The sequence below is a fragment of the Terrapene carolina genome, unplaced genomic scaffold, assembly GCF_002925995.2.
Source record: "Terrapene carolina triunguis isolate 2854851 unplaced genomic scaffold, T_m_triunguis-2.0 Scaffold234, whole genome shotgun sequence".
Classification (NCBI taxonomy): domain Eukaryota; kingdom Metazoa; phylum Chordata; order Testudines; family Emydidae; genus Terrapene; species Terrapene triunguis.
In genome coordinates, this window is record NW_020664585.1 from 16170650 (window position 1) to 16195309 (window position 24660).

The 24660-nt window shown below is 45.1% G+C and overlaps 1 protein-coding gene across 2 annotated transcripts in view; it reads left to right on the forward strand.

The window, feature by feature from the left end:
- Window positions 1–24660, forward strand: part of ARVCF (ARVCF delta catenin family member) — a 240666-nt gene that overhangs the window by 99263 nt on the left and 116743 nt on the right. For both annotated transcript variants that reach the window (XM_026656880.1, XM_026656881.1), the window contains exon 3: window positions 18992–19596. In XM_026656880.1, the coding sequence (XP_026512665.1) occupies window positions 18992–19596 (605 nt within the window). The remainder of the gene's footprint in view (window positions 1–18991; window positions 19597–24660) is intronic.

Genomic DNA, 24660 nt, shown 5'->3' on the forward strand with positions numbered 1-24660 from the left:
AGTCACGGGTATTTTTAGTAAAAGTCATGGACGGGTCATGAGCAGTAAACAAAAATTCACAGCCCATGACCTGTCCGTGACTTTTACTTATATATCCCTAACTAAAACTTAGGGGGGTGGTTTGGGGGGTTGGCCCTGGGGGCGCTGTAGATGCTGGGTGGGGGGCATGGCCCAGAGGCACTGTGAGTGATGGAGAGGGGGCGTGGCTCGGGGGTGGCTGGGGCAGGCCCTACCCAGCTCCTGGGAAGCAGTGACCTTAGCTCCATGTGCTGCCTGCTCCACCCGAAGTCCTGTTTCTGCAGCTCCCAATGGTTGGGAACCATGGCTAGTGGGAGCTGTGGGGGCAGTGGCAGCACGTGGCGCTAGGAGCTGAGGGACAGGAGTTCCTGTCGCCCTTCTGGGGAGTCCCCCCTCCCCCCAGGTAAGCACTGCCCTGCACCCCAACCCCCAGCCCTGAGCGCGCCCCCCCCCCAAACTCCTGCTGCTCGGGGGTGGGGGGACCCAAGACTGCCCCAGCAGCAGCCACTGCGACTGGCCCAGGGGCTGCCCGAGCTGCTCAGGTGGTTCCCGGGCCAGCTGCACCGGGCTGCTGCAGAAGTCACGGAGCGGAGGTCGTGAAAAGTCATGGAATCTGTGACTTCCATGACCTCTGTGACAAACACGGGGCCTTACATATGAGTGATTCAGTATAGTTTCTGTCAATACCATGTAGGTAGACTATCAGATTCATTATGAATATAGATGTTACTACTGGCCTTCCTCTCCTTCACTCACTCTGCTCTTGTTTACTCCCCTCACTTTGTCTTGTATTAGGTTAGTTTGTATTTTCCATGGGACAAGTATTGTGTGTTTGGAGCTCCCTGGCAAGCTTTGCAGAGCTCTTAGAATAGCATTGTACTACAGTTCTGGACCTCAGCAGTTACGCTGACATCTTTACTAGGGTTTGGTCCAGTGAAGGGTCAAAGATGTTTCTATTTTTAAAACTATTAAACAGCATTCGTTAAAATGAGATTGTCCAGCTGTTTTCCCCCTTAGATTGGACATAAATGGTCAGCCAAAAAAAGTTGTACAGAAGTCACCATGTTGGTGTTTGTGTGTTTGTGTTTACTGGCATTCCAGAATTGCAATCCCTTAAGATATCCATTCAGAGTGTCAGATCTCAAGCTAAAGGGGCACAATTCCACTCAACAGAGCTGCACACGTTTACACTATTTGAGGATCTTTGTGTGTGTGTTCTTTTGGCTGTTCTAAATGCATCTTTAGATAGTCCAAAAAACCTGGCCTTTCCTAGTAAGTTCGTATATAGGATTTAAAAACCACCTCAGCCTCCTCCCATTTTATTTGAGGGATTTATAGTTCAGTATTTTAAGATTTAAAAACAGTGTGTTATATCTTTAAATTATATGGACTAAGTATATTTATACCTTTTTCTAGCAAAAAAGTATACAGGGAGGAAGTAATAAATTTAGATGCTGATGAAATGGAGCAACTTTTTAAATAAACTAATTATAATGCATATCTTTGAGACTCTCTAACCTAAGCCTTGCAAAGGGATACAATGGTAGATGTGACCTAAAGGGTAATGGAGTTTGTAAAAATAGCAGAGGCCTCCTTTCCATACAATGGCTGTTAGATAAGGGTAACCACATGGATGATATAGTTTGTCCAAAATAGTCATACTGCTGATAAGCAACATGTTCGTTCTCATAGCATGAAGAGTATAATCTTATCTTACATGGTATACCTGCTATTTCACCATCTTCCCCACATACCTTAAACAAATACTGTACCTGTTCTCTCTCACTCACACTCTCACACACCGTTTTTCCCATGCACTGAAGAAAATCCTATACAGAAAAAGATGTTTAAATTAACATGTTGATATCAAAGAATAAACCTATTTCAGGTACATCCCAAGCATTATAAAATTGAGTAGAAAATTGACATGGTTTAAGAGTTGGGAACATAGTCCAGTGGCGGATTAGTCATTGGGCCAACGGGGCCTGTGCACAGGGGCCCTGGCCAATTGGGGGGACCCGGAAAAATGGGCACCCCTGTGCTCTGACCCACTCCGCCCACACAGCACTTCTGCTGGGGAGCAGGGTCAGGGTGCGGGATCTTATCCCGCTCTGCCTGCCAACCCAGCGCTCCTGCCAGGGAGCGGGAGAAGCCCCCGCACTCTGATCCCTTCACTCCCCCCTCCCGCCCCTCCACAGAGCTCCAGGCGGGTGGTGTGGGGCAAGCCCCCGCACTCTGACCCCACTCCCCCCCAGCAGGAGTACCAGGCGGGCAGGGGAAACCTCTGTGCCCCAACCCAGCTCCACTCCTCAGGAGTGCTGGGTGCGTGGAGCGGGGCAAGCCCCCACACTCTGACCCTTACCACCCCCTACCTCCCCGGCAGGAGTGCCAGAGGAGTGGGGGAACTGTAGGTGGAAGGGGTGGGGAGGGACCCCCACTTGCTCTGGCCCACGGACCCACAAAATCCTAATCTGCCTCTGGATGGTCTTTTCATTTATGTCACTGTTAAATCTGCTTCAGTCTATGTACTAAAACCCAGGGGAATTTCAGAACACAGAAGAGCCATTTTACTAAAGGAATAGTTCTGTTAAAGTTTTGATTCAAGAAGTGAGGTTGAAATGTCCAAAACGCAGGTTGGCCAAACCACTTGTAATTTGGTCAGAAAAGGCAATGTGGTTTTAAAGGGGATCACCGCTATCTTTGAAAGTATATACTTTTTAATTCTGTATTTTAATATGGTTTAGATTTTAACAGCCACTTAGAAATCCAACTGGTCTTCGGCTTATAGTTGGCTTGGTAGCAAATGCAAAAATGGAGACAGAGTTGCAGTTCATTTGCTAGTGCTTTGCTCTGGAAGTTGATTGGCATTATTCTAGTTGGGTGTTTTTATAGCTCCTGTCATTGCAGTATCTGAGCATCTCTCAAAGAAATTTGTTTCATGGTTATCCCTGTGAGGTACAGAAATACTGTCCCCATTGCATAGATGAGGAGGTGGAGGCACAGTCACACAGGAAGTGTGTGGCAGACTCCAGATCTCCTGACTCGCTCCCAGTCTTGTACCATAAGATTGTCCTTCGTCCCAGAGGTTTAGGTACTAGCTTGGGACTCCGGAGACCCAGGTTCGATTCCCTGCTCTACCGCAGGCCTCCTGTGTGACTTGTGATAAGTCAGTCTGTCTCTCTGTGCCTCAGTTGGAAATAATGGGACTTCCTTATCTCATACGGTGAGGATAAATACATTAAAGACTGTGAAGAGCTTAGATACTACAGCAATGGGCACTACGGTAGTACCACCCGCCAGCTCACCTGTCTTTGAGATGCCTTTTATGGTCATTTGTGACAGTGGAATCTGTTTGGCGCAACAAGTGGTCAGCGATGACCGTTAATCGCTTTCTTGTCACTGGCCCAACCATCTGTCCACCGGGGTTTGATCTGCCAAGGCACCTGTGGTCATCTCTGAACCGGTTTCGAACAGGACAGGGCAACTGTTTGGTCAGTCTCTTTAAATGGGGATTTTCTAATGACCCACGATGCAGCTGCAGTCAATTCCGACTATGTCACATATCCTTGATGAGTGCCAACTTGTTTTGACGGCAGGCTGCCGGTTCTCCACCTGGCTGCTGATGACCCCCTCAAATGGCTGGGCACATTGCGCGTACGCTGAGTACTACAGTAATAAAATAATAATGAAAAGCTGACATAGATTCACCCAGACCTGCTTTCACACATCCTGGCCCAGGACTCCTAGCAGCAGAAAATCAGGCTGGAGGGAATGATTACAGCAGTGCAAGGAATAGTTACCCTTCCCCTGAGTTCGGGAGCTCCCAGATGGCCAATGCAACTCCCCAAGTGAGGGTGGTGTTGGATGGGGAGAGGATATGACAGTGTATGGATATGCTAATTTAGTACATTTCTCCCCCCCCCCCCCCCCCCCAGAAAACTACCACTCGCAAGATTCCTAAGGAGTTGCTGTCACCCCAGTGGCTTAAAATAGTGACTCTAGCCCTGCTTCAAGTGTGCACTCACCTTTTTGCACCCCTTTTAAAAGAACAGTATTTCATACACTAGAATTAGGACTGTCTTCAGACACATAAATGTTAAATCTATTTTATGTAATGTTTAATGCATTACTTTAATAAAAGTGGTATTAAAAATTGACATGGTTCCTGTTTTATGTCTATATATACACGCTGTACATCCCACTCCCTACACCTCTGTCTGTGAGCCAGCAGCTCATTATCTTTCCTTGCAACTCCCCCCAAATGCTTTGCAAAATGGGCTCTAGCCCAATTTAACCCTTCCCTCATCTGCGACTTTACTCCTACCATGCACTGGTACAGATCGTGTTCCACTTACCACCTCATGCATTACATACCTACTTTCCTCCCATGTTCCAATCAATTTCCCTCCAGATTTCCAGGCAAACCATCGGTCTTTAGTTCAGTTCTGGCCCATTTCCCCCCCCCCCCGTAGGTCTCCAACTGGAGGTTCTGATGCCTTACTCCATCAGACAGGAGCTTCGGAGTATGTCTACACTAGGCTTTTTACTTGGAGTTAATTGATTGCCAGTGAGCTTGTGGTAGTTAACATGTTGTAGTGTTTTTTCCAAACTACAACCCTTTGTTCTTTGCCTTAGGCTGAGCCCTCATACCTGGGGCAAGGCTTCCTTTCACCCTCACAGCAGGGAATGTTCTTCTGGGAAGTGCCAGGCCAGCCACTTCCCCCAACTGGACTTTCCTTCAAGGGAGCAGCAGTGCTAGGTTGACTATTATGCTGAATGCAGTGTCTTAAAGACCAGAGAACCCAATGATCTGCTCCTCCACCAGCCAAATGCATTCGAGGAGCTTTCCAGGGTCCCACTTCCTACCATGGGATACCTCTTCAAAGACTGCTTCGGCTGTGTTTCTGTGACTGGCATGACTAACTCACACTGGTATTACTTAATTTGATGTGCTATTTAGAACATGCTTTTGGGTTCCACAGATCGAGAGTGCATTTTAACTTTTAGATTTTGGATTCCTTTTCATAGAATCATAGAAGATTAGGGGTTGGAAGAGACCTCAGGAGGTCATCTAGTCCAACCCCCTGCTCAAAGCAGGAACGACCCCAACTAAATCATCCCAGCCAGGGCTTTGTCAAGCCAAGCCTTAAAAACCTCTAAGGATGGAGATTCCACCACCTCCCTAGGTAACCCATTCCAGTGCTTCACCACCCTCCTAGTGAAATAGTGTTTCCTAATATCCAACCTAGACCTCCCCCACTGCAACTTGAGACCATTGCTTCTTGTTCTGTCATCTACCACCACTGAGAACAGCCTAGCTCCATCCTCTTTGGAATCCCCCTTCCGGTATTTGAAGGCTTTATTCACTTTAATTTTGCATTTGAGACTTCGGAGCTAGAATTGAAATGTAGTGGCTGATGTAAATGTGAATGCTCCTGCACAATGCTGTTCCCTTGTGCTTTCTTTTATACCTGTTGTTTCAGAGACATAATATGCTACTGTCTTTTTCAAAGTATAATTAAAGTAAATAGCCTCAACTCAGAGGCACTGAAATTTGACACTGTGCTTTCCCTTTCTTCTTCTTCTTCTTCTTCTCTGGAGAAAACCTCCCTTCATTCCGCATTTTGAAATGTACTTTCTGTGATTGCTCTCCAAACTATTTCTCGTTGTTTAGTGTACGTACCTTTCTGGCTTGGTCTTTGCATATCATTCACGGCACAAAGGATGTATCTGATATACTCCATCTCAAGTTTACAGTCTCTCCTGGAAGGCAAATATCTAGCATGTTAAAACAGTGAAGGTCACCTTGGGGAGGAAGCTACCACATTTAGTTTCTAGCATAGGAACACTGCGGCAGATTAAATGAAGCCTGTTCTTAAGTGGTTGAAGAGCACTTAATAAAGTAAGCCAAATTATTTCCGTGGGTTTATATATATAAAATATATATAAAATGTTCTTTTCTCTATTTCTGGATATTTATTCTCATCTGCATTGGAATGCTAAATGCTTTCCAAGAGAGATTTTGATCCTCTGTTTTATGCAAAAAATGTACCTACATTTTTAGATAGGCTTTTTTGTTTTATTTTTTGTGTTTAAAAATAAAAGCTGTCCGTTGAGAATATGCACGCTCTGCCTCATGCTTTTCAGTGCTCACCAGGGGCCTGATCTTGCAAAGTGCTGAATACCTGCTCCTCCCATTGTGGGGATTGAAAGTGCTTGTGATTTTAAGCCCTAGATTCCTGAGGTGCCATTTAGCCCCATAGTGCAGCCTTACACTTAAGCAGAGTTTTTTGAAAGGGCTTTAAGGGGAGGTAGGCACTGCAGCTGGAATGAGTTTCAGTGGGAGTTGAGTACTTCACTCGTTTAGGCCTCTTTGAAAATGTCAAGTTTAAGTGGAAGAGGGGGAAAGTTTGAGCCTTCCTTTTGAAACTCTGCAGGGTCGGTTCTTACCCAGCATTTAACAAAAAGGTAAAGCCTTGAACCCATTTGGCCTGATAATTTTACAGTCTATAGTTCAAAAATAAGCACTCGGAAATGTCAAAGTGTTTTTATCCTTGAGTGCTTCCTTCTTTCCTGTTTCTATTTTATGACACAATTTCAGCAAAATCTCACTTGTCCTGTCAGTTTCTATAAGATATTTAATTCATCTGAGCTGTGGTGTGTGTGTTGTGTTGTTTTTTTTTTTAAACCCCACAACATGGAATGTAGGAATTCTAGGCACTACTTAATTAAGTGGGGTTCATTTGTACAAAGGCAAGCCGTTTAAACAAAATCCTGATAGGATCTTCTTCTGTATTAATGTTTGCACTTCACACACTTTGAGGAGCTAATATGCACTGTGAGCTTATCTATCCAATCGCCTCTAATTTGGGGTCATTTACAATAATTGCGGTAGTTTTTTTTTTTTTTTTTCCAATTTGTTTTCTCATTTGCTGTTCCTGTGACTTCAAGGCAGGAAAGGAAAACATGCAGGTTTTTGAAGCATAAATGGTTCTGTTGGGTTCTGTTGGCAAATGCATTTCCAGAAAGAGAACTGGAGGAAATATTGCTACACTACATCGGCCTCAAATTAAATATCAAAAATTGTCACCTTGTAAATAGTGTCCAGGCTGACAAATACACAATTTAATTGATGTTTTCATTTTTAAAAAAATATTATCTAGCTGGATTTGAAATACAATTTTCAAAAGTGCCCACAGGGATGTTTGCATGAATGCTTATTGTATGGCAAGCTCGGATGTAAATCTACAGCACTCCAATATGCTGTGCACTAGCTGTCCATGTGGACAGCACACTAGGGAACTTTAAGTGCACAACAGCAGGGTTCACATGGACAGTTGAGTATGTGGCACACTGGAGTGTTGTAGATTTCCATCCCAGTTTGCTTCTCACTAACTCATAATTTAGACATGCCCTAATTTAGGAAGCCTAAAGCTCATATTTGAAAGTGATTCAGGAACTCCTTTTTGGCAATGATTGTTAGACTTCCTAAGTCAATGCTGAGCAGAGCAATACCCAAATACCCTTTGAAAATGGGCTTTAGGCATTTTTGAAAATTCTACCCCTGCTTTAATTTAAATCAAACCTAGATTAGATCAGGGATTCTCAGCCTGGAGGTTGCGAACAAGCTCTAGGGAGCTGAAACCACCCTCTCTTTATGGAGAATTGTCCCAAAGTCTTTTTCTGATGTACCATGGATTCACAGTATGGAAAAGGCTAAAAACTTCTAGACTAGGTAATCTATCCAAAAACTACAGTTGAGTGTATCAGAGAGTGTCTTCCTGGGTGGAGCCTTTAGGCATTCCCATAATACGAATTGTCGACCTTCCCGGATAAGAGCTGAACAGTTGGCTGACCAGTAACAAGCCCAATGCTGTGGCAGTTGTGCTCGTCATGAACAATGCACTCACCTGTTTTCTCCATTCTTTCGCTACTCGCAAATGTGTGGAATATCTATTTTTCTTTTCAGAGGACCGAGGATATACTTTTAGTTGATTAAGGGAACTGATTCTTCACTTCCTTCTCCGAAGCGTTACATAATGCTGCTATGCCTTCTTAAACAATCTCTACCACAGAGGGAACTGTGTTGCAGTGGTTGGTAAAGTGTATATGTATGTATATAGGGCCTGATCTTGCAGAAACTTAGAAATAGAGTTGGGCGAAGTTCTTCGGTTTATTAGTAAATTTGCTGAAAAATGCAGTTTTGGGTCGAATTCAGCAAATAGTTTCAGACAAAAAAAACCCCAACAGTTGAAATGGTTCATTTTAACATTTTAGAAATGTTATTTTGAAATGAATCTTGAAATGTTTCATGTGACCCAAACAAAACTACCTCAGTATCAAGAAAAACCAAACAAAATTCAGTTTGTTTGAAACAAACCAAATCTATTTTGTTCACCCATCGAACTGAAAAATCAATGGTTCAGATGAGGAGTCCCATTGAATTTAATGGGACTGTTTGGGCCAGTAAGTATTGCTCTAGATTGGGCCTGTGGTCTGTGAAGAGCTTTGGCATCCTTTAGAATAAAAGGTGCGGAATGTGGTAGTTCTCAGTTGGGATGGCTGTAGTCTTTTTATTATTAGTGTATTGGTATCAGGGGAACAAAAGTATATAAGAAGAGGATCTTGCTACATTATCAGCCTGTCAACTCTGGCTGTGTCCCTGAAGGGAATATGGATGAAACATTCAATTGAGTTAAATTTCTTTCACTGAAGGGTTTTTGTTCTTGGGTTTTTTGTTTTGTTTTTTTGTTGTTGTTTTTGCTTGATTAGAAGCCTAATAAATGGAACTTGCTTTGTGTGCTGACTAGTTGTTTCTAAAAGCTTCCTTTCATTGTGCTGTAGGTGAGAAAGGGTGTTAAAACCATCACTAGATTCACTTCCTCCCTGTGACAGAGATACTAGTAGAAACTCCTGTTATCCCTTCTCTGGAAATAGATCCTGTACAGGGAGAACCACCTTGATTTTTCATTATTTTACCACTGGTTATCCTAAGATAAAGATTTACCGTAATGCACAAATGGAATGTTCCTTTTGGTTGATCATTACAGAGTCTTTCTGGCTGTCCCAATTCTTTCAGATGTTGGTAGGGAATCACGTGGCTTTTGGCAAACGCTACGGTTGAAATTGTGCTAGCACCATTATGTTTAATCTGCTTCCATGTGGCTGTTTCCTTCCGGGTTCTAGGATGGTTTGCATGGCTAGCAGACACATTATAATTATTTCATATAACTATTCTAAAACGGTGCTATGGGCATTATGGCTATAACAGATGAAAGACATAGAGTATGTAACATTGTACATGTGCTTAGTTCAAAGATCAAAATACCCCTGTGGACACCAGTGTCGGGTATCAGCAGAATACCTACCAATCTTGGCTGGGACCTCTAAATGCTACCTTAACACACATACTAAATAATGTATAACAAGTTGCCGAAGAACTGATTTTAAAACATTTTGGTTGTAACCTTAAATATATAAAATAATTTTGGATCCTGATCTTTTTACAAAAGCTTTGCAAGCAGCTTTGTGAGTGAAACACAAATACCATTTTCTTTTATCTTCCAAATAAGAATTATTTTATTCTGCAGCAAAAAAATGAATGTGAAAGGGGGAAATTAGACAAGCTCCAAGAGAACTGACAATGGAATTTTTTGGCAGATGTGGATGTTCGTTGTGTCCTCTTTTCTCTGCATAATCTCCCCACACCCACTTTTTTCTTTTGGTACCAAGGATCTTCTGTTCTGTGGATTAAAACCTGTTTCCCACTTTTTGTGCTGTAGTCATGGCCCACCCATGGGTATATTGGCTGTCTCACATTGTGTCTGATGTTGCTAATTTTAGGAATGAATTAAACATGACAAACAGAAATTGCATACGTGGCAACAGGATTCTTAAAAACAGAAATCAGCGTTCTAGGATGCTACCTGACTTTGTGTTTAATAGTGCAGAGAGTAAAAGTTTTGTGAGCATATAGTTGCTATTTATGTTCTTAAGAGAGCTAAAAAGAGGGAACCCCATTTTTTGCACCCAGTAGGATTGCCCTTGCTGTCTTTCAGTATGCAGAAATCTTTTTAAAACCACTTTAACCCTTTCTCTCACTGTATCTTGTTCCTGGATTCTGCTCTGAAAGTTCAAGACTACCAAAAACTGTAATCTAGTGTGTTGTGTGTTGCTGCTGTAGAAAAGTCCCTGCATGCGCCAACCCTGAGAGATTGTTTTCGAGCACTTTAATGTAGTTTTGTGTTTGGAGTTGGAGAGGATGGTACTGACATGTAGTGCCTACTTTCACGTCCAGATACTAGCAGCCACCTAAGTTATTTGTGGTACTTATTTTAACCCATACTCTCTTTTTCTGTAGAAGTTCCTTTAATTGGATGACACTGATGTTAATACATAAGACTTCTGATTGTGTTGTGCAAATACCGTGAAACAAAAAATGAACTGCCAGATCCTATTAATTCAGTGAAACTATTATTTCTCTTTTAGGTGAGGTTCTCTTTCTTTTAGCTTATCAGAACACAAAAATAGACTAAGCTGCAGGGAGGATACTAATTACTAAGGCAAACCCTCAGGACGCTGAGGAAATCTCCTTCAGCTCTTGTCCTAATGACAGAAAAGATCATGTTGATATCTGACTATGCATCATTCGGCTCGTGATGCTGTTTAATTATGCTGTTGGTGGGGAGCCATTCTTGACGTTTTACAGACTTACAGGACTTCATTATTTCATTAGGCTGAAGTATCATTTGATTGCAGATGTCTCTGGGAAAAACGCTGTTTGGGTGAAATTTTCCTGTTCACACTTTCCGTGTCAAAACATCTGGCTGGAGGATATGTCTGGAGCTGCTTCAAAAGATGTGCTCTAGTATTGTTTTAACAGTGGCTTGGCTAATCTGGTCAGTGATCGATATTTTTTAATCAAAGGCTGTAGATCAAAATCTCTCAATTTGGGCTTCTGAGCCACTGAACATACCAGAAACAGATTTAATATCTGCCATTTTACTCCATGTACACACAGCACTGTGCACTTTAGAGTAAGAAAAGTGTAACATACTTACACTTACCCTTTTAACTCTCTCCATAGTTTCTAAGGGTATGTCTACACTACGAGGGTAATTCGATTTTACTTAAATCGAATATGTGGAATCGATATTGCAAAGTCGAACGTGTGTGTCCACACTAAGGACAGTAATTCGACTTTGTGAGTCCACACTAACGGGGCGAGCGTCGATATTGGAAGCGGTGCACTGTGGGCAGCTATCCCACAGTTCCCGCAGTCCCCGCTGCCCATCGGAATTCTGGGTCGAGCCGCCAATGCCTTCTGGGGTAAAAAAAATTTGTCATCGTCCGTCACTAACGCCCTCCCTCCCTCCATGAAAGCGCCGGCGGGAAATCAGTTCGCGCACTTTTCTGATCAGTGACAGCGCGGACGCCACAGCACTGCGATCATGGATCATGCTGCGACCATCGCTGCACTTGTGGCCGTTCTCAACACCTCGCAGCTTATCATACACCTTTCCCTGAGGCAGATGAAGAGTAATCAGGCGAGGAGGCTACGACACCGCCGTGATGGCCTGAAGTCGGAGAGTAGCACAGAGCTGTCAGAAACCACGAGCCCCAGCGCCCAGGACATCACGGTGGCAATGGGTCATGTGGATATCGTGGAACGGCGATTCTGGGCCCGGGAAACAAGCACGGACTGGTGGGACCGTATAGTGCTTCAGGTCTGGGATGAATCCCAGTGGCTGCGAAACTTTCGCATGCGGAAGGGGACTTTCCTCGAACTTTGTGAGTTGCTGTCCCCTGCCCTGAAGCGCAAGGACACCCGCATGCGAGCAGCCCTGACTGTCCAGAAGCGAGTGGCCATAGCCCTCTGGAAGCTTGCAACGCCGGACAGCTACCGGTCAGTCGCGAACCACTTTGGCGTGGGCAAATCTACCGTGGGGGTTGTTGTCATGCAAGTAGCCAAGGCAATCGTGAAGGTACTGCTCCCAAAGGTAGTGACCCTGGGAAACGCGCAGGTCATCATAGATGGCTTTGCCGCGATGGGATTCCCAAACTGCGGTGGGGCTATCGATGGGACTCACATCCCTATCCTGGGACTGGACCACCAGGCCAGCCAGTACATCAATAGAAAGGGCTACTTTTCAATGGTGCTGCAAGCACTGGTGGACCATCGGGGACGGTTTACAAACATCTACGTCGGATGGCCGGGCAAGGTTCATGACGCTCGCGTGTTCAGGAACTCTGGTCTGTTTAGACGACTGCAGGAAGGTATTTACTTCCCAGACCACAAAATAACTCTTGGGGATGTGGAGATGCCTATAGTCATCCTCGGGGACCCAGCCTACCCGCTAATGCCCTGGCTCATGAAGCCCTATACTAGCGCCCTGGACACAGAAAAAGAACTGTTCAACTACCGGCTGAGCAAGTGCAGAATGGTAGTGGAGTGTGCTTTTGGCCGTCTCAAAGGGAGATGGAGAAGCTTACTCACTCGCTGTGATCTCAGTGAAACCAATATCCCCATCGTTATTGCAGCTTGCTGTGTGCTCCACAATCTGTGTGAGAGCAAGGGGGAGACCTTTATGGCGGGGTGGGAGCTAGAGGCAAATAGCCTGGCTGCTGATTACGTCCAGCCAGACAGCCGGGCCATTAGAAGATCCCAGCGTCCGGGACGCCCTGTGCATCGGGGAGGCTTTGAAAGCTAGGTTCCTGAGTGAGCAGGGCAACCAGTGACTTTTCAGTTTGTGGACAGAAAAGCTGAACCTGCCCCCGTTTCTTTACCCAGTTCATTTTGACTATCCTCTCCAGTTACATACCCCCTTCACCCCCTTCCCCTTCCCAAAAAATAAAATCATTTCGATTTTGTTAATGAACACCGTTGTCTGTATTGCTGTTTTCGCGGGAATATTTTAAACCGGGGACGCAGACTGTGGCGGGGGGCGGGTTCAGTGTTCTGATGCAAATGATGCTTCTAAACTCCCGGAATGACAGGCTCCGCACTGGTGTACTGGTTATTTCAATGGAGCCTGCCAGCACTCCTTGTGGGGACTGTGTGTATGTGTCGGCTATGTGACTTTCTGGCAGGGGGGGTAGGGTTACAGATCCCCTGCTGCGTGGATCTGTGATCCAGGATAAGGACCGCTGCATAAGATCTGTAACTGCCCTCCCCCGCCACAAAGTCACAGAGCAACCCCCCCCCCCAGAACATGAAAAACACCTCCCAGACTGACCAGGGTAACCAGTGACTGCACTGTGTATGTGTCCTGATGCTGGACCTGACACCGCCTCTGTACCCTGCTAAAGGTCACTGTCCTGTCCAATTACCAAGCCCCTTCCCCCCCCTCCAGACAGACTCTCCCTCAAAAGAACCTGACTGAAACAGTAATGGACAGAAACAAACATTTTATTGCGAACCAGACATGAAACGTGGGGGGTGAAACTTGGACGGGGGCTTGTGTGAGGTGGGTAGGAAAGGACTTATGAAATTTTGGGGAATGTCAGCCTTCTAGTGCTAGAGCAGTCTGCAGGGGTTGACTGAAAGTTTTAACGGCCCTTGCTGCCCCTCCTTCTTTGGACTTTGGGTGAGGGTGGTGTGGGACTTGGTGGCGGGTGAGGGCGGTTACAGATAGACTGCAGCGGGGCTCTGTCCTCCTGCCTCCGGTCTTGCAGAACATCCACAAGGCGCCGGAGCGTGTCCGTTTGCTCCCTCATTAGTCCAAGCAGCTTTTCAGTAGCCTGTTGGTCCTCCTGACGCCACCTCTCCTCCCGTTCCATGACTGCTCGGTGCATTTGTGACAAGTTCTCCCTCCACTGTGTCTGCTGGGCTGCCTGGGCTCGGGAGCATCCCATTAGTTCTGAGAACATGTCTTCACGCGTCTTCTTCTTCCTCCGCCTAATCTGCGCTAGCCTCTGGGAGTGTGCTGACAGGCTGGGTTGGGAGACAGTCGCAGATGTGTCTGTGTGAATTGTAAAAAGGGAGTGAATTCCTGAGACAGATAAATGAAATTGTATACAAAGAACCTAGTCTTTCTCTGTGAACAAGACCATGCACTGCACCTCTCACATGCGCACTCAGGACAAGGTCGAATTTTCGGCCGTCGCCTTCAGTGCCTGTGGACTTGCGGAGGTCTTGGAGTGTTCAGAGAACTGTGGCTGGAGACCTGAACTTCTGGAGCGGGCAATAATGGTAAGCCGGAGACTTGTGGCTGCTTAAAACTCCAGCAGTAGCACTGGCCTCCTTTCACATTGAAAGCAATGCCAGTCTCTGCTGCCAGCAATCAGGACAGCATCAACTCTGCCCCTGTCCCACCCCCTCGCGGCTGTCCCAGGGAAAGATCCCTGTATGCTGCCCCTCTCCCTCCACCGCGTGGCTGTAAAGCAGTCCCAATACTAACATTCCCCTCCCTAATTCAAAGCAGGGCGTCATGAGCGACATCACCCTCCTGAGGATCCCGGACACCCAGAGAGAACGCATGCTGTGGGAAAGCATGCAGAAACCGGGGCCGTATGCCGCCATGCTATGTCGGGCCATGATCCCCGAGTACCTGATTGTGGCGTGGAGGGGACATGTCTGCTACCACGGAGGGCCCAATAAGATCGCCCTACCCCGGAACCTCATAAACAGGCTTGAGATCTACCTCCACGAGACCTACGAGGAGTTCTCCTACGAGGATTTCTCGTCAATCCCCGGCCACATTGACCGGATTTTCGCCTAGGTGCACTGGGACTATGGAGTGGAGCGTCTTGAGCCTGGGAATCATGTAGTAACGGACATTGTGAAAATTTTTTAAAATACTTGGGACTAAATTGAGAAGAGCCTAAGACAGAGAAATCATGAAAACCCATTTGTTACCTTTGTAAATATTCCTGTTTTGCACCTGATTCTTTTTTAGTAGTTTACAGCACTTTTATAAACATACATTGTTAATAGTATAAATATTACCGTTCTGTTTTAAATAAATGTTTACATGTTTACAGCACTTACTGCTTGATCCTTCCCCTGATTCTGTGTCCGGGGTAAGGGATGGGGACGGTTGGTACGGGATCTCGGTAAGGGTGATGAAGAGCTCCTGGCTGTCGGGGAAATCAGCGGTGCCAGCGCTGTCGACTGCCTCGTCCTCCTCATCTCCTTCTTCATCTTCCCCGTCCGCTAACATGTCCGACGAGGAACCGGCCGCGGACAATATCCCATCCTCGGAGTCCACGGTCAGGGGTGGGGTAGTGGTGGCGGCCGCTCCCAGGATGGAATGCAGTGCCTCGTAGAAACGGGATGTGTGGGGCTGGGATCCGGAGCGTCCGTTAGCCTCTTTGGTTTTTTGGTAGCCTTGTCTCAGCTCCTTGATTTTCACGCGGCACTGCGTTGCATCCCGGCTGTAGCCTCTCTCTGCCATGGCTTTGGAGATCTTCTCGTAGATCTTAGCATTCCTTCTTTTGGAGCGCAGCTCTGAAAGCACGGACTCATCGCCCCACACTGCGATGAGATCCAAGACTTCCCGATCAGTCCATGCTGGGGCCCTCTTTCTATTAGATTGCACGGCCATCTCTGCTGGAGAGCTCTGCATAGTTGCCACTGCTGCTGAGCTCCCCTCGATGTCCAAACAGGAACTGAGATTCAAACTGCCCAGACAGGAAAATGAATTCAAATTTTCCCGGGGGTGTGGCTGGTCAGAGCATCCGAGCTCGGACTGCTGTCCAGAGCGTCAACAGAGTGGTGCACTGTGGGATAGCTCCCGGAGCTATTACCGTCGATTTCCATCCACACCTAGCCTAATTCGATATGGCCATGTCGAATTTAGCGCTACTCCTCTCGTTGGGGAGGATTACAGAAATCGATTTAAAGAGAGCTCTATGTCGAACTAAATGGCTTCCTGGTGTGGACGGGTGCAGGGTTAATTCGATATAACGGTGCTAAATTCGACATAAAAGCCTAGTGTAGACCAGGCCTAATACTTGGTTTAAAAACTCTCTCTCATTTATTTTTGTTCTTTTCCAATGGGTAATACAAGCTAGTGTATTAATTCTCCCTCTCACCCCAGTGTTTCTGATGACAGAAATTAACATGACTCTCTAACCTCCTTATATGAGCAACAATACCTTCCTTGATGCTAGCATAGCTTTCAGAATAGTGTATATTAGCCAGTTGCTACTGCAGGTCTAACAGGAATCTTTCACTTTCTCCTTTTCTTATTGTGGGTTACCCGTGTTCTGGAAGAGAGAGAAATCTTCATGCTTCAGAGCTTAAGCCAACGTTTGTTGGGGGTTAGGAGGAAACTTTCCATAGGGACAGATTATGCCCGCACTTCTATGGCAGGGTTTCTTGCATCTCCTCTGAAGCAGCTTTTACTGGTCTATTGTGATAATTGGACCACAGTTCATCTTCGTGGTAAGCTCCGCTGTAAAAAGTGAGTAAAAGTTCGTAAGATGTCACAATAACCTATAAGAAATGTTTGATGAGAAAAGGTGCAAAAGTGAGACAGACTGAATTAGTCCAAACAGAAAGACCAACTGATATAATTCAGGGTTTATGATAAGACCATGAGCAAGAGAAGTGTGGGACCTGGAATCAATGAACCAAAACTGGTGTGTCAGAAATTAGGCCTATTGGGGAACAAAATAAGGGAAGATGGACTATTCTGCCCAACACTCACTTTTGGGGTTCTTAAAAAAAAAGACCATGGGAGACAAATTGGCTATTGGAACAAGCTTCACCATCATAGCTGCCATGCTCACTGACTCCTGGGAATCTGCCCCTTCTTCATTCTGATGCTGAAAAATGTCCTGAGCAGACCGGGCCAGAGAGAGGGTCCCAGGTAACACTGCCACCTCCATGGGTTCCCGCTGAAACCCAAACACCATTTGGGATGTGAGATTTTATTCTGACCCCCACCCTCCTATCCCCACTATATTTCTTCTCTTTCCTATCCCTCTCTTTTTTCCATCTAATGAAATTCTGGTTTAGCCGACAAGACTATATTTTGCAATGCAGCTGTAAGCCTGTGCCCAGAAAGAGGCAGCTGATGCAATGCCCTAAACAGCTGGAAGCTGGTATAAGTTTGTCAGGTCTCAGGGTGGCTAAGACAAGACCATGTGACGTGCCTGCTGTTTTCAGCAATGAGGTTGTAAATTAGTCAACACCAGAGACAGAAACTATGTTTTCTATCTTTGCTGTTCTATTCCTGACCCCTTTATGTGTGTTGGTCTTGTTTTGTCTTCTAGGAAATAAGATTGGACTTCAACAAAAGCAGCAATGACAGCTTTAGACTATCTCAATTAACTTTTTCTCTTTTTCCCCAAAAGGACAGTTATTACCATCTTTGATACCATCGAAGAGACTGTCTGACAAACTGTATTTTCCTTCTAAATCAGGGGTGGGCAAACTATGGCCTGCGGGCCGGATCTGGCCCGTGAACCATTTTAAGCCAGCCCGCGGACTCCTGCTGGGGAGCGGGGTCTGGGGCTTGCCCCGCTCTGGCAATCCAGCTGGGGCGCTGGGTCGGGGGACTCTCCATGCAGCTCGGCCCCACTCTGGCGCTCCAGCTGGGGCGCTGAGTCAGGGGGCCGCACCATGCGGCTCCCGGAAGCCACGGCATGGCCCCGCTCCGGCTCCTACACGCTCCAATGGCCCCTCCCACGTTCTAAGGGCCGTGCCTGCAGATGGGGAAACATGCAGAGCCACCTGGCCGCACTTCTGTGTAGGAGCTGGAGAAAGGGACATGCCACTGCTTCTGGGAGCCGCTTGAAGTAAGCGCCACTCAGAGCCTGCACCCCTGAGCCTCTCCCCACGCCCCAACCCCCGATCCCCTCCCTCTCTCCATACCCCTCGATTCCAGCCCAGTGTCCCCTCCTGCATCCCAAACCTCTCATCCCCAGCCCCACCCCAGAACCCACACCCCTATCTGGAACCTGCACCCTTCCCCGCACGCCTACCCCTCCTGCCTTCCTAATCCCTCGGTCCCATCCCAGAGCACCTTCCTACACCCCAAACTCCTCATCCCCCGCCCCACCCCAGAGCCCGCACCGCCAGCCAGAGCCCTCACCCCCTCCCGCACCCCAACCCCAATTTTGTGAGCATTCATGGTCTGCCATACAATTTGTATTCCCAGATATGGCCCTCAGGCCAAAAAGTTTGCCCACCCCTGTTCTAAATACTCTCTCCAGCTAAAGAGAAGAAGGGATGTTGTTAAAATGAAAGCTTTATTTAATAGTTAAGGCATTTGAAATGTAAAGTGTTTTCTGTACCTTTAATGAAGGTTCCTAGTGTATGCCAAACCCTGAACCTTGTTTAACACTGTTTAATGTTGGACTGTGACTGGGTCATGTTTACACCTTTGACTCTTTTGGTCTCCTTTTATTTATTTTTTCATGTCTTTGGATGATCAGTGTGAAATACCCAAACAGTCTAAACCCACTTGGGGTTGGAATAAACAGGATTTATAAGGAGAAAAAAATCATATGAAAACAAAAGTAATATTGTGCATAAACATAAATTCAATAGACGTGTCTGAAACTCGGCAAAAGGTCATCTAGATAGGTACAGTTTGGGATGGCTGCAATAATGAAAGTCTTACATGGAGTTATTTTAGATTGCCATCAGTGTAACTGAGAGCAGTCAATGGTTTTTTGTAGAGATTCGGTATGAGAGGTAGAGGAGTGGAGCTTAAGGGAGAAAAAGTTGTATTACTTATAACTAGAATATGAACAACCTTAAATTCTGTCCCCTTCGACTCTCCACCTTCATATAAGATCAATTTTCTAATTGCTAAAACAGCATCCCTAAGGCTGGTATGGAATCTTATTAGTCAGTTAGATAACCTAGTGCCTGCCAGGATTTCACTTGCAGTATGTTTTCCAGTGTTTTTTCTAGTCTAGTTTTAGATCTCCTCACTAGAAATTTCCCTTGAACTCATCCTAAAACTTAGAGCCAGACAGAAGGAAAACATTAACATCTGTATTGGTTTCTGCTTCACAGGTCACAAAAATGGTCAAAACAGTCACCACTAGAACAGTTCGCCAGGTGCCCCTGGGGCCCGATGGCCTGCCGGTAATGGACAGCTCCTCTCCCATGGGCAGCTACACAGATTCAATAGACAGAAGATACATGAAGAATGGTGAGCGTTACATCACACCACAAGCTTCGTCCACGTTGACCAGATCTTACAATAGCTACGATTCTTATCCCGACGGCCACGACAGCCAGTATCGCCCTTTTATCAGCCACGATGGCTATGGAGACCTAGCTGACAATTATGGCAGCTTGTCCCGTGGCATCAACTACCGTCCTCGCTATGCCTACATGCCAGGAAACAGTTACCGGCCAGAGGATGGTAGTTTCACCTTGCCAAGCAGGAGGGATAACTATGGTCCCATCGCCCAGCCCCAAGTGCCAACAGGCAGCAACGTTGACTTGAATCGCTCCCAGCCAGAACGTTTCCAGCCAGAGCCTTATGGGTTGGAGGACGATAACCGGAGCCTCGGGGTAGATGATGAAGGGTATGAACTGGACCCAGATTACTCCACAGTGAACCGAAGGACATCTGCAGGGGTGCCTGAGAGGGGGAGACCTCACAAAGGAAGGTAAAATCCTGCGGCCGAATGTTTGCGATCCTCTCTGCAGCTATTTTAGTGGTTTATTTTAAGCTTAAAATGTTAACCTCGAATAGTCTGCATAAGCTTCTGGAGTGACTGCGCAGCAAAAACAGCTACAGTTGCAGTCAGTGTGGCCTTTCCATGAACAGCTAACCTTTTATAATCACAAGAAATCAAAATGACCTAACATAAGCAAAAAAAAAAAAAAAAGAGGAATGAGTGTAAAACTCTAGCTTGGGTTTCCAACTCAGTTCTGATTCTGGGTGTGGAGATGGACTTTCCCAAAGGAATTCTGTCTCCCCCAGTCAACGTTCTTACAGTCCTTCCCTGGAATCCCGAGGGACAGGGAGATTGAGTGGGCTCCTTTGGAGAAAAGTTGACTCCCATGAGGCAGTGGGCTTTCCTAGGGAAGACCAGCTTGCTTACCACAAACCAGATAGAGACCCTGCAATACATAAGTCACCAAACACTATGTGAAAAATTTTATATGCTCTGTGTGCAAGGATCCTTTCCCCAAATTGCAGGGCAGCTTAGTTTTAGATTATATTTAGAAAGAAAAAGTGCTGACTCTTTTATAAAATGGCTATGTTGCATTTTTATTTGTAAAGAAACAGTTTGTGACTATATTGTGTTCTCTCCCCCATCCAGTACCAGGGGGGGAAATGAACTGGTACATTTTGTGAGAATTTTGACAGGGCCCGAATGTATCTATCTCCCAAACAGGAATGTTAAAATTAACAACTGTCTGGTTACAGTTCTAAGAGACTTAGGGCCTGTCATTCCCTGTTGCTGAAGGAATACCTCTTTAAATAAGTACACTCCGGTGAGATATCTAGCACATTCTGCTCCCAGTTGAACCCAGCTGGGAGATAAGGGTGCTCAGCACTTCATAGGAAGTGCATGTAAATTGGGCCATTATTTAGTACTGTCAAACCACATGAAGGGAAGAAGACAACATATGTATTACCATTTACACGACTAGAGAGGCTAGTCACAAATTGCTTCTGCTCTAACCACTTTCCTGGGAGATGTTCTGCTTTCTCTCACAGCCCACGTTTTGCTAAGCATTCTGGAACTCCTGTCATCCACATCGGGCTTGCAGAAACTGGTTCTTGTGAGAAGAATCATGCTTGGGAGCAAGGGATTTCTTTTCAGTTGAAATCACACATTGGCTTTCTAAACCTTGAAAGTGTGTGTCATTTCTAGCGATGACATATACAGACTTCTCATTTGTTGTGTCCCTCTCCGTCCCCCCTCCCTCCCGGGTTGATTTAGTTCGAATACAAGCCTGGTCCGTCTCTGAAGGATGTGTGCTTAATTTCCATTATTTCTCATTTAAAATAAGTTAAAATCTTGAGTACAGTAACCTGGGTCTAGTTCCATCAGCCCCTCCGTTGGAGATTCCTTCTGAAGACACACACAAGCAAATGCCACCAAACTGGCACCAACAAACAAAAACAACAACAAAAAGAAAAGCCAGAGCTGTACAGGAGCCTCTGGAAATTCTACATGATGCAAGCCTGCAGTCTCGCAGGCTAGCTCTTTCTCTCGCACTTACATACATTGGGAGTTGAAATGAACACTAATCTGGCAGCTGGTGGGTACTGAAATATTGATTGATTTACCAAACTTGAATAACCTCGCTGTTATCTCGAGGCAAAAAAACTTTTTACAGCCCTTGTTGAAAGCAGTCAGGCAACAGGGGACTTTAATTTTTGTTACCATTTTGCAAACCGCATGCAGGATGAATATCTAAATACTCTCTTAGAACCTATCAATGCTGCAGTTTCAAAAGTTTGAAACATCCCCTTTGATTTATTGTTCCACAACAGTCTTGTTAGAACCAATTTACAGTTTTTGTTTTGCATTTCTTTTGTTGTTTTTCCATATTTAATATGATCAAGGGGCTTTGACAAGCAATTAATCTGAACGTGGCAGTAAAGTTTAGCTCGTGAAAACATAAGAGGAGTGAATGAGGTCTACTTCATAAAATGGTTGCTCTTAAACATTTACAACTACTCAAAGAAATATTTAAACAATTAAACCTATGTCTCAGGTATGCCCTTGATCTATAAGAAGCTAATGACAACAAATAGTGCTTCATGTTTAATGATGAAGCCCCAATGTAATTAGTGCGTGATTACAGCTTTTTAATTCTCTTTAGTCTTTTCATTTTAAAAGTAAAGTTACTGCCTGTCAGGCTGTCTGGAGTAGCTCACAGCCAAGAGTGCCAACCTCAGGGAAGATACCCCAAACTAGCGGTATGTTCTATTAGATTTCACCAACCCAGTAACAAATGTGAACTCCTAGATCACTGAAACAGTCAGACTGTCTGGACTCCATGGTAAATCTTGACATCCAGGCAAGCTGGACTTAGTGATAAATGGTCACTTACGCCAAAAATCGCAAAATATTCAGGCTACTTCCAGACCCAAAAGACCAGTCACTTGCCCCAGATCAATTTGTACCTTAGATTTCACACCAAAGACAACACTGGTAGCCAGTCCTATAATAAATTTAACTAAAGGTTTATTAATAGGAGAAAGAAATGAGAGGTATTTTACAGATTAAAGCAAGCAATCCTATATACATGAATGAGTTTGTCTGCGATTCAAAAAGTGTCAGAGATATAGTAATCTGTCAGCATTGAATGTCTTTTTAGGGCTTAACCCAGGTCAACAAACTTCGATTTTATCTTGTAGCATGGAATACAGACATTACAAGTAAGATTAATGCATGCAGCAATTTACAAGCATTGTATAGAATCTAAATGCATTCTTACAAGTCTAACACCTATCTTGAACAATATTAACGTATAGGTGAGCTGGTCTGGTTTCCAGCTATGAATTTGTCAGTGCTCCACTAGGTAAGAGCTGGCACCTGGTTTACCAGCATCACAGTGCCCATAAAAGGTAATAAATTGATGGCACTTGAAGCTGAAATCCTCTGTGCATAGAATAGGATGATGATGACAATAGAAGCTTCCTCACATAGCTCAACAATTGTGCCTCAAAGAAGACTTGGAGGGATCCTTTTAAATTTGAGACAAGATGTCAGGTTAGTTTTCATGCCCATTCAGTCTAAGGTCTGGTCTATACTACCTGCCTGAATTGGCGGGTAGAAATCGACCTCTCGGGGATCGATTTATCGCGTCCCGTCGGGACGTGACAATCGATCCCCGAATCGGCGCTCTAACTCCACCAGCGGAGGTAGTAGTAAGCGCCGCCGACAAAAAGCCGCAGAAGTCGATTTTGCCGCTGTCCTCACAACGGGGTAAGTCGGCTGTGATAAGTCGAATTCAGCTACGCTATTCACGTAGCTGAATTTGCGTATCTTAAATCGACTCCCCCCTGTAGTGTAGATGTAGCCTTAGACTGTCTGTTGAAACTACTACCCGAGGTTGCAGACTGTGGTGGCAATTTGTGTTGTGGATATTTATTCTCTAGAAATAGGAGCAAGATCAAGCTTCTTTTTATACAGGCCACTGATTGGCCCTGAGATGTTAAATAGTCCTTTTTCCATTTAGGCCTAAATAAGTAGTGATAGAAGTGTCTCATTACACTTTTAATATCCAGTCTTTGGCAATAACCCATACCTGATTCTTCAGAGGAAGGCAAATCCCAAGGTAATGTATGTAGCTACTGGTGCAATGTTGCAAATAGTGGAAAAATTAAAGGATAAAAGCACATTGTGAGCAATTCGTCTTCACAGGCAGGTAGAATAAAGAAGGTTGAGGTTGGTGGTGCCTATTCTTAACACACTCCCTACCAGATTTCTCTCAGCACAGTAATTGTATGAGCGCAAGACATACAATGATCCTCATCAATACCTTCAGGGAAGGTACTGCTCACAGAGGAATGCCAAAAGGGGTATTAAATAGGGGAATGGTTGATCCCAAACCAAAGTAGACCTGGAATTAATCACTTCCACAAAAGAAACTATAAAAACTTGTGTACAGAGGAGGAAATTGGAACAAATCTAACCCTTCTGAATTGGCTTCTTTAAGACCGAACCAGGCACAGGACTTTTTGCAGTTGACAGTGACCTTGGTATTCTCTGTGAGTTGAATTCAAACATGCCTGTGATAGATGCTGTAGAAATACCTCAGATCTGCCCTGTCTTTGCCAACCCTCTTGCTGCTCCAGTTCCAACATCCAATTTCCTAAGCAGGGATGAATTGTGCAAGGAATGAATTGCGTGTGGCGATTTTTTCAGGTGTCAACAAATATTCCCTGGAGTTTGGAAAAGACCAGCGGATTTATTTTGTCCCATGTCATTTTCAGTAAAGGTAGATAATTCTAGGAATAAATTACACACAACAAACATAATCCCAGCATGTGGAAATAGAATGTTTGAGAACAGATCACTGTATGCCACAGCATCTTCTGCTCCTTTGTTGTGTGGAGTTGGGAATGAGCTGGACTCTTGTTTGGATACTTACCCAGATCATGGCAGAAATCCAAGTGTAAAGCTTTTTTTTTTTTAATGCAGTTTCTTCTCAGCTATTGCTACATTAAGATGTTACTAGAGTTTAGAATAATAAACATTGTGATCTATCCCTGGTGCCAGAGTTACTGGACTTACTCCCATTCCATCCCAGAAAGCTTGGATAAAAGCTAGTCATCTAGGTCTACTGCATTGTGTTGAAGTGATCTAACTCTATAAGTAGAGGATCCTAGTCAGGTGGGTTATATCTGCACATTGCCTTTCCCAGTTGGTGGAAGTTTTTATCCACCCTCCGATAAGGCAGCTGTTGACAGTGTTCTCACTCTCCTCTCATCACTGGCCTAATTTAAACCAGTTGTATTTGAATATAAATTGGGGGGGGGGAAATTCAGATCTTTTTCAAATACAGATGAGTGTACAAAGGCAATTTTTCCATCTGTTTGCACTCCTGTGCATGCGGCTGTGTTTGTTTTGTAAAGTCAGTCCGCCATTCTGGCTTTCTATATTGAGAGTGTTTGTTTGGATCATACGCATTTTTAGAATGGGCCCCTCAGTCCGTAAAATTCAGAGTTCAGGCAACTTTGTTATTGATATTAACGTCATATC